This window comes from Podarcis muralis, chromosome 14 (genome assembly GCF_964188315.1).
Source record: "Podarcis muralis chromosome 14, rPodMur119.hap1.1, whole genome shotgun sequence".
Taxonomy (NCBI): domain Eukaryota; kingdom Metazoa; phylum Chordata; class Lepidosauria; order Squamata; family Lacertidae; genus Podarcis; species Podarcis muralis.
Window position 1 is genome coordinate 5,317,423 of NC_135668.1, and position 9,409 is coordinate 5,326,831.

A 9,409-nucleotide genomic window follows, 5' to 3' on the forward strand; every position below is an offset into this window, starting at 1 on the left:
AATCTCTGCATTGTCTGTCTGCGGGACTTCCTGAATCATTTCACATTTCCCACACCTGGGCTTTTCTTGCAGTGCTGGAATTTCTACCTTTAAAGCAGGGGAAACTGACCCACACTGACCTGTTTGTGCCAGTGGCATATTTGTGGCACACTCCACATGGGACACGGGTGGCGCTGTGGGTTAAACCACAGAGCCTAGGACTTGCCGATCAGAAGGTCGGCGTTTCGAATCCCTTCGACGGGGTGAGCTCCCGTTGCTCGGTCCCTGCTCCTGCCAATCTAGCAGTTCGAAAGCACGTCAAACTACAAGTAGATCAATAGGTACCGCTCTGGCGGGAAGGTAAACGGCGTTTCCGTGCGCTGCTCTGGTTCGCCAGAAGTGGCTTAGTTATGCTGGCCACATGACCCAGAAGCTGTACGCCGGCTCCCTCGGCCAATAAAGTGAGATGAGCGCCGCAACCCCAGAGTCGGCCACGACTGGACCTAATGGTCAGGGGTCCCTTTACCTTTTACCACATATTTTTGGAGGTTCTGTCTGTTGATCCAAGTGGGTGGCACCCACTGAAAGTCAACTTCAGTATGCAATTTGTTAATGAGGCGTTTGTAATACCCAAATGCCTCATTAGCAATAGCGGACGATTTTAATGCTAGGGTGGGAATTGACAATGAACAATTACCGTATTTTTCGCTCTATAAGACGCACCAGACCACAAGATGCACCTAGTTTTTGGAGGAGGAAAACAAGAAAAAAAATATTCTGAATCTCAGAAGCCAGAACAGCAAGAAGGATCGCTGCGCAGTGAAAGCAGCAATCCCTCTTGCTGTTCTGGCTTCTGGGATAGCTGTGCAGCCTGCATTCGCTCCATAAGACGCACACACATTTCCCCTTACTTTTTAGGAGGGAAAAAGTGAGTCTTATAGAGCAAAAAATACGGTAAGTAGCGCTTTAAATTGGAATACCACCAATGATATCGCACATTCAGTGAAAATGATTCTCTAGAGACAAGGTTATAAACAGGGAAGGTATAAGTAAAGGTAAAGGTACCCCTGCCCGTAACGGGCCATTCTTGACAGACTCTAGGGTTGTGCGCCCACCTCACTCTATAGGCCGGGGGCCAGCGCTGTCCGGAGACACTTCCGGGTCACGTGGCCAGCGTGACAAAGCTGCATCTGGCGAGCCAGAGCCGCACACGGAAACGCCGTTTACCTTCCCGCCAGTAAGCGGTCCCTATTTATCTACTTGCACCCGGGGGTGCTTTCGAACTGCTAGGTTGGCAGGCGCTGGGACCGAGCAACGGGAGCTCACCCCATCGCAGGGATTCGAACCACCGACCTTTCGATCGGCAAGCCCTAGGCGCTGAGGCTTTTACCCACAGCGCCACCCGCGTCCCAGGGAAGGTATATGCTTGTGTAATAATTTTAATTTACTAATTGTGAATGGCTCACTAGATGGGGATAGAAATGGGGGATTTACATACTCCCCCCCCCATGGTAGTGTCATTATAGTGTCTCTTGTGACACTGTAAATCTGATAGTGGACTTTAGAATTGGGACACACACCGAAAGCGATCACCAACCATTGTTGATGTCTATAAATTTAAACTTTGATTTAGAAATAACCAATCGTAACAACACAAAATTTTGTCAATACGAGCAAATGACCCAACTAAAATGGTCCCAGGAAATGAGTGTAGTAGTGGGGGAAAAACTCACAGGTGATTTTAGAAACCAGGTTCTCTCTAAAGAATATCAATTCTCATAGTGACATTCTGGAAGTATATAGTGAAATCTTCAAAACATTTGAAGAGCTTAACACTCCACCAAAAGTCACGGCATTTAAAAACAGAACTGGTCCCTGGTTCAACGATGAATGTCTTCAACTTAAAAGAAAATGGCGCCAAATTTCAAAGATAACCATACCAAACTAGAACCCCCTACAGGTGGTTAAACCTTGTGAGACTTCCTGCATGATGGGCTGAGTCAGGTATAGTCATTTCGGGTCCAATGCCTAAAGCCAATACAACTCACATTCTGTAACCAATAAAGTTGTGGCCTTTTTTCATCCATTAACCGAAAATACCGGTGTCCACGTGTTTTATTCATCAAAGGAGGGGGTGTGGTGCCTTGACGTGCAAGCACCTTTTACTTAGATTAGTTACCAGGATGAAAAATCTAAACTTGCCAGGGAAAGAACAAATAGGTTTTTCCAAAGGCTACTCTATCTTAGACCATTGTCTCATACATTTGGTTGAAAAATATAGACTTCAAAATCATTCCAAAATTTATGCAGCTTTCATAGATTTTCGTGGCGCCTTTGATTCAGTTGATTGTGTGATATTGTGGAGGAAGCTTGTAGAGTTAGGAGTTGATTAATGCTTGCTGACCCTAATACAGAATTTATATGCTTTTAGCATCTGCCAAATCAAACTCAATGCCAAAGGTCCCCTCTCTTCCAACATCCCTAATATGAAAGGTGTAAAACATGGGTGTATTCTTGCCCCTTTTCTTTTTAATTTATTTTTTATGAGATCTTCCAGAGCACATTAAAAAAATAGAATCACATGCCCCCCAAATCAATCAAACCCCAGTTGCACTGCTACTGTATGCAGATGATGCAGCCTTATTATCACTGACGAGGGTAGGTCTGGAACGTCTTTTACTCTCCCTGATTTCCTATTGTGAAACCAATAATTTTTCAATAAAATATGAGAAGAGAACAATTCTGGGAAAATTAGAGAAATGGAAAATAAGAGGACAAGGAATCCAGCTAGTAAAGATCCACAGATATCTCAGAATTTTATTCCAGATGGTTGGTCAAACCATCACACAAGTGCTATAAAACAAGCAAAGTGTACCTCCTCAGCAGTAGCTCGGTTTTCTTTTGAGAAAGGTAACCAATTTATATCACTTGCTATTCAGATTTATCAAGCTAAAGTGTCCTCCCAGCTGCTTTTTGGGATCCCAATATGGATACAAGCATGTAATAGTGATTTAGATAAGATACACTCAGGTTTCTTGAGATGTATCTTGGGGCTCCCAAGTTCAGTCAAGTATGAGACGATGTGTGCAGAACTAGGTATACACACGATGGAATATTGGGCGATTGGGCGTAGTCCAGCACTGTAAAATACTGGTTGCGTTGCCATTTTCCTTGCCAACCTTCGAGTCTGCTTTCTGACTTACTTAAGGATTCTTATGAATCCAGTTGGTTCCAACTCTTACGTAGCAAAATCAGATCTATTGGTACAGTGGTACCTTGGGTTTCCAGATGGCTTGGCTCCTGAACGCCGGAAACCCAGAAGTAAGTGTTCCGGTTTGTGAACGTTTTTCGGAAGCCAAACATCCGACGCGGCTTCCGATTGACTGCAGGAAGCTCCTGCAGCCAATCAGAAGCTGCACCTTGGTTTCTGAGCAGTTTCGGGAGTCGAACGGACTCCCAGAATGGATTAAGTTTGAGAACCAAGGTTCCACTGTATTAACTTGGAACTCTTGTATAATTCAAGTGAGCAATATATTTATCACAATATTCAAACCAGATTAAGGGACATTGAAAAACAAAATATTGAGTCAGCTGTAAAAAAAATTTGCTCCCCTAGGTTCTGTGGTTTAAATACAGATAAAATTAATAATTCCAGTCCAACACAGGGCCTTTATGTTAACCCGACTGAACGTTTTCCCCTCAGCTTTTGTCAATGGCAGATATTTAAACTTCCCCACAAATGATAAACATTGCAGTTGTTCTTTGAATGTGCCAGATACTGTAGAACATATTCTTTTCTACTGTCAATTATACAACCAGCTATGCAAACTCATGCTATCCCCGTTTTTTGGTAGTCTTAACATCACGACACAATAAAAATATCAGATTCTATCTGTCTGACATTAACCTGGAAGTAACAGCAAGGGAGGCTGAGTTTTTGTCAATAGTATCTCTTAGAGTGATGAATGGGAGGGACGCGGGTGGCGCTGTGGGTAAAAGCCTCAGCGCCTAGGGCTTGCCGATCGAAAGGTCGGCAGTTCGAATCCCCGCGGCGGGGTGCGCTCCCGCTGCTCAGTCCCAGCGCCTGCCAACCTAGCAGTTCGAAAGCACCCCCGGGTGCAAGTAGATAAATAGGGACCGCTTACTGGCGGGAAGGTAAACGGCGTTTCCGTGTGCTGCGCTGGCTCGCCAGAGCAGCGATGTCATGCTGGCCACATGACCCAGAAGTGTCTCCGGATAGCGCTGGCCCCCGGCCTATAGAGTGAGATGGGCGCACAACCCCAGAGTCTGGCAAGACTGGCCCGTACGGGCAGGGGTACCTTTACCTTTACCTTTTAGAGTGATGAATGTCTCTATTTAGCGGGAAGAAATCCCAATGAAATTCCTTGTCAATATATATTTTACATGCTGTTTATTTGTATATATTTAAAAATTTTACATATGGATGTTTTATGACGGCCTATACTTGGAATGCCTTACAAAGGTTTGGCAAAGTAAGTAAGCAATTTGTTGCCCAACGCAGTGTGCCTGTTTGGCTTCTGCTCCTCATCCTCTCCTCTCTCACTTGCTGAGCTGGTGGGTTTTCTTTTTATTGCAGCTGTTTTTGCTGGAAGAGATGCGGGAGCGGAAGTACGATGGCTATGCCCGGGCCATCCAGAAGGCGTGGCGGAAATACGTGGCCAGGAAGAAATATGTACAGATGAGAGAAGAAGGTATGTCTCAGCTGCTAATAATGCAGTAACTCAGGACTAGGCCCCTGGCTGCTCCCGCCTGTCAGTATTTTTAGCTAGTGGGTGAAGTCAGCACTGTGATTGACAAGGGAGTTGTTAGGACACTGGGCAGTAGGAATTCCTGGAGTCCTGAATACCACTGGATGGGGGTGTTGTTGGAGGACACAGCTGGATAGTTGTTGAAGTGATTCTGTTTCTGCCCCCCATTTTGTGCATATTCCTTGCTTCCTGCTCCTAGAAGTTATTTTCTGCAAGTAGTACTACAAAATAAGGGGGGGGGGGTGTTACAGAATCGCCTCCCCAAATGGCAAATGTGAAAACTCTGCAAAGTGGCTTAGGCATGTCTGCTGCTGTGCAGGAACTGATATCTAGGCGCTCAGTAGGAATTCACTGGATACTTAACTTTCCAGAATAATGGTATACGTGTCTACTTAAGATGTAAGGCTCTTTGTGTTGAATGGGACCTACCCCCGGGTTAAGTAGGTGCAGGGTATCAGCTTGTGCATTGATTTAAGGTTGGCATTGTGAAAAACAGGGGTATTGTGCCTTTAACAGCTCTGTTTCCACAATTAGAACCTGTAGGGCATAGCTTATTTCCCATAGTAAACATGAGGTTCTCTCAGGGCAAGGAGTAGAAAATCAGTAATCACTGTAATTTTCTGTTATGCACTTCCCTCTCCCCCCCCCCCACCTCTAGAAAAATGTAAATGGAATGATGGCATCTCCTTGCTTCTCAGAACTGTGAAACTCATCTTTATAATTGGGGCTGCAAAGTAACACGTCTTCCTCTCTCCCCGTTTTAAAGCCTCTGACCTGCTGCTGAACAAGAAGGAGAGAAGGAAAAACAGCATCAATAGGAACTTTGTGGGTGACTACATAGGCATGGAGGACCGCCCAGAGCTGCGGCAATTTGTGGGAAAGCGGGAAAAGATCGATTTTGCTGACACTGTCACCAAATACGACAGGAGGTTTAAGGTAGGAATGGGTCGGGGCAAAAGAACTACACAGTGAATTCTGCCTGGGCTGGCCGGATCTCTGCGCCATCTTACATTTTTCCCTGTGGGCATCAGAATATATTGGGCTGTCCACTGGAAGCAAGTTCCATCACACCCAGGTGTCTCCTTATTTCTTTCCAGATGATGGAACTTGGGGCCTAAAGCTAAATCAATCCTTATTCCTCATCTTAAAAAATTCTATTTAAATCGTAGGGGCGTAAACACAGGTCTGCTCTTATTTCCAGGGCATCAAGCGAGACCTCATCCTCTCCCCAAAGTGTGTGTACCTGGTTGGGCGTGAAAAGGTGAAGCAAGGCCCAGAGAAAGGCCTGGTGAAAGAGGTGCTCAAGCGACGTATAGAGGTGGAAAGGATTCTCTCAGTTTCGCTAAGGTCAGTCCCACCTCCTCTTTTTTTCACAGGAATAGGCCAGTGGGGAAAGGGAGAGAGGAGGGGAGCTAAGTTGGGTGGGAGGCAGGGTCAGTGGGCAGTCACAAGCTTTAAAGTCCCAGAGCAGGGCCTGTGGGGCCCCCCAGGTGTTGCTGGCTTCCAGCTCCTATCAGCCCCAGCCAGCATGGCCAATGGTCAGGGGTGATGGGTATTGCAGTCCAGCAATGCCTGGAGGAGGGCCACAGGTTCCTCCTGTTCTGCTTCATGACATGTATTAAATTTGCCCATTTCCTGGAGGTATCTGCTTGGCCAGTATGGAAGGAAGCTGGATCCATGGACTGGATCTGATCTAATTTAGCAAGGAGGTCCTTCCCACTGATATTAGCGATAATAGCTCAGCCGTATACCACTGAATTCTAAATTCTGGAGATGGCAGTTTACCTTCCTGCCCAGCTTGTGGGCTTCCCTTTGTGGGCTTCCCTGGTTGTCTATTGTGGGAAACAGGATGCTGAATAGAGAGAGAGAGATCTCTTTTGACCATCATCTAATAACTAATCTGCATTAAGTGATCCTGAGTCCCGGCTCTTGCTCAACAATTTGAGAAGTGCTTTGCAGGATCAGACTGAAGTCTCCCTCATCCAACATCCTTGAATCTAGTCAAGAAACAAACCACTCAGTCACAGTTGGGGAACTTCAGTGTCTCCAGATCTTGCCAGATTACAGCTCCCATCCTCTCTGACCACTGGCCATGTTGACTGCTGGGGGTTGGGAGCCCAACAGCATTTGGAGGGGCTCCCACAGTCTCCCCTCCCCTGACTGGCTGGGGCTGATGGAAGTTGGCAGAGGCAGCAAACATGCTGCTCCCCATTTCAAAAATTCCACTGTTCTAACACTGATCCTGTAACTATCACAGTACTGCTTCCTTTAAAAAAAAAAATTCCCAAATTATTACAAATCAAACCAAATTAATTTAATTTAATACAGTTTCTTAAAATCAGGTTTCCCGTTCTTGTTGCAATCATATGTCCAAGATTTCCCCCATAGCTGCTTCATTTCTTATTTAAATCCAGTTGACATCCTTCACTTGCCATTAAACCATTCTTCCAGCTGTCCGCTTTTTCACCTTACAAAACAGCACCTCAGTTTCATCTTGTAAATATATAATCCATTTCACGTGTGTAGCTCTTTATGTACATTTTTGTTCCAGACCTGGAGTGCTGGAAGAGTTCAGTTCTTTTTCTTGTTGTTCAGTTCTTTGCAATGTTTCCATCTCACTGTTATCAAGCTGACTTGTGAACCACAGCCATAAAAAATCTCACAGAGTGAACTTTCCAGATATCCACCATTAAGTTCCCCTCTGGAGTTCTTTCTCAGCACAGGATACACAGCAAAATCTTTTCTAAGATTCATCCTCACTTCAACAACTCTCCAGCTGTGGGCCATTCCTCCAACAACACCCCCATCCAGTGGTATTCATAAATAAAATCCATTCAGCCTCGGTCAAGGGGCCACATAGCAAAACCTTGTTAGAGCATAAATCAAAAGCCCCCCCCCCCCTTTCGGAGTATCAAACAGAGTAGCAACTACAGTCGTACCTTGTAAGTCGGACAGAATCCGTTCTGGAAGTTCGTATGACTTCCAAATCATTCGGAAACCAAAGCGTGGCTCCTGCAGCCAATCAGAAGACGCAGAAACCTCATTGGACTTTCGGCTTCCAAAAATAGTTCACAAACTGGAACAGTCACTTCTGGGTTTGTGGCGTTCGGGAGCCAAAACATTCGAGAACTAAGCTGTTGAAAAACCAAGGTACGACTGTACATATGTCTCTTTATTGTAGGGGAGGAGAAGAGAAAGAAAGACCATTACAAAACCGTAAGAAAGCACAAAGCTCCTTGTCCTCCCCCTTTCCTTTCAGGCTTTGTAAAGATTCTCAAACTTCAGAAAATCATTCAAATACCTTCAGAAAACCAGTCCCGGTTTTTTGGCAGCTGATTGATTGCAGCCCATTAACATATGATGCTTCAGGAGCCTCTCTTGATTAATGCCAATTACCCAGATTGAGGAGAAACCTTCCATAAATCATGCCAGTAACGGAGGCTCATCCATGGCAGGGGCACACTCCCAGATCGCTCCCCTTCTGCCTTTCAAGTTGGCAGACACGGGATGGCGCGACATTGCAGGATGCAGTGAACTCCCCAGGCCCCACTGAGGAACATCAAGAGGATTTCGGCCTCATCTCCTCTGTCCCGTGCCTGAATTTCTTTGCAACCCCCAGAGGGCTATGAAGAACAACCACCACTGACTCGTAGGCGTGGCCGGAAACCACTACTTCCTGTTCTTGAAATACAAATATATTGATATCCTTCTGGCTGACTGCTGATTCCCATTTAGATTGATCAGGCCCCTGTGTCTGATGGAATGAGCTGAACAGCAGGCGGAATGTAATTCAGCCACTCACCTTCAGAACAGCTTGTATGCTTCTCCCATTCAACCCAGATACAGAGCAGGCAAGCTCTTTTCCTCTAGGAGAGGGAGCTGCTTCTACTTCTCCAGCAGAGGACACTGTCAGCTCATTTCTGTCCGAAAGGGGGTTAGAGGAGAGGCCAGTTTTGAATTTCTTGTGACCCTGGCTTTTATTTCTGCAGCATGATGCAGGATGACCTCTTCGTCATTCATGAGCAAGAATATGACAGTCTCCTTGAGTCAGTCTTCAAGACGGAGTTTCTCAGCCTTTTGTCGAAGCGCTACGAGGAGAAGACACAAAGGAGGCTACCTCTCAAGTTTAGCAATACGTGAGTGACAGGCTTAACAGCAGCACTTTGCTCCTGTCAGGCTGAATCACACGAGTAGCCACAGCTGTCCCTTTAGGGGCATCAGGAAAGGCAGTTGGAAGTATGGCCCTGAGACAACTCGTGATAATCACAGAGCACATGATTGTTATTACTTATTTATTAAATTTATATACCACCCTTCATCTGAGGATCACAGGGTGGTTTACAATATAAAAATACAAATGTACATACTGTAAAAAGGTAAAGGACCCCTGACAGTTAAGTCCAGTTGCGAATGACTCTGGGGTTGCAGCGCTCATCTCGCTTTACTGACCAAGGGAGCTGACATTTGTCCGCTGACAGTTTTCCCCGGTCATGTGGCCAGCATGACTAAGCCGCTTCTGGTGAAACCAGAGCAGCACACGGAAACGCAGTTTACCTTCCTACTGGAACGGTACCTATTTATCTACTTGCACTTTGATGTGCTTTCAAACTGCTAGGTTGGCAGGAGCAGGGACCGAGCAACAGGAGCTCACCCCGTCGCGG

At 45.8% G+C, this 9,409-nt stretch overlaps 1 protein-coding gene across 1 annotated transcript in view; it reads left to right on the forward strand.

Annotated features, from left to right (window-relative positions):
- Positions 1-9,409, forward strand: part of MYO1E (myosin IE) — a 109,123-nt gene that overhangs the window by 91,228 nt on the left and 8,486 nt on the right. Inside the window, exons 20-23 of the mRNA XM_028707124.2 lie at positions 4,577-4,691; positions 5,515-5,684; positions 5,950-6,095; positions 8,738-8,884. Of these exons, the coding sequence (XP_028562957.2) occupies positions 4,577-4,691; positions 5,515-5,684; positions 5,950-6,095; positions 8,738-8,884 (578 nt within the window). The remainder of the gene's footprint in view (positions 1-4,576; positions 4,692-5,514; positions 5,685-5,949; positions 6,096-8,737; positions 8,885-9,409) is intronic.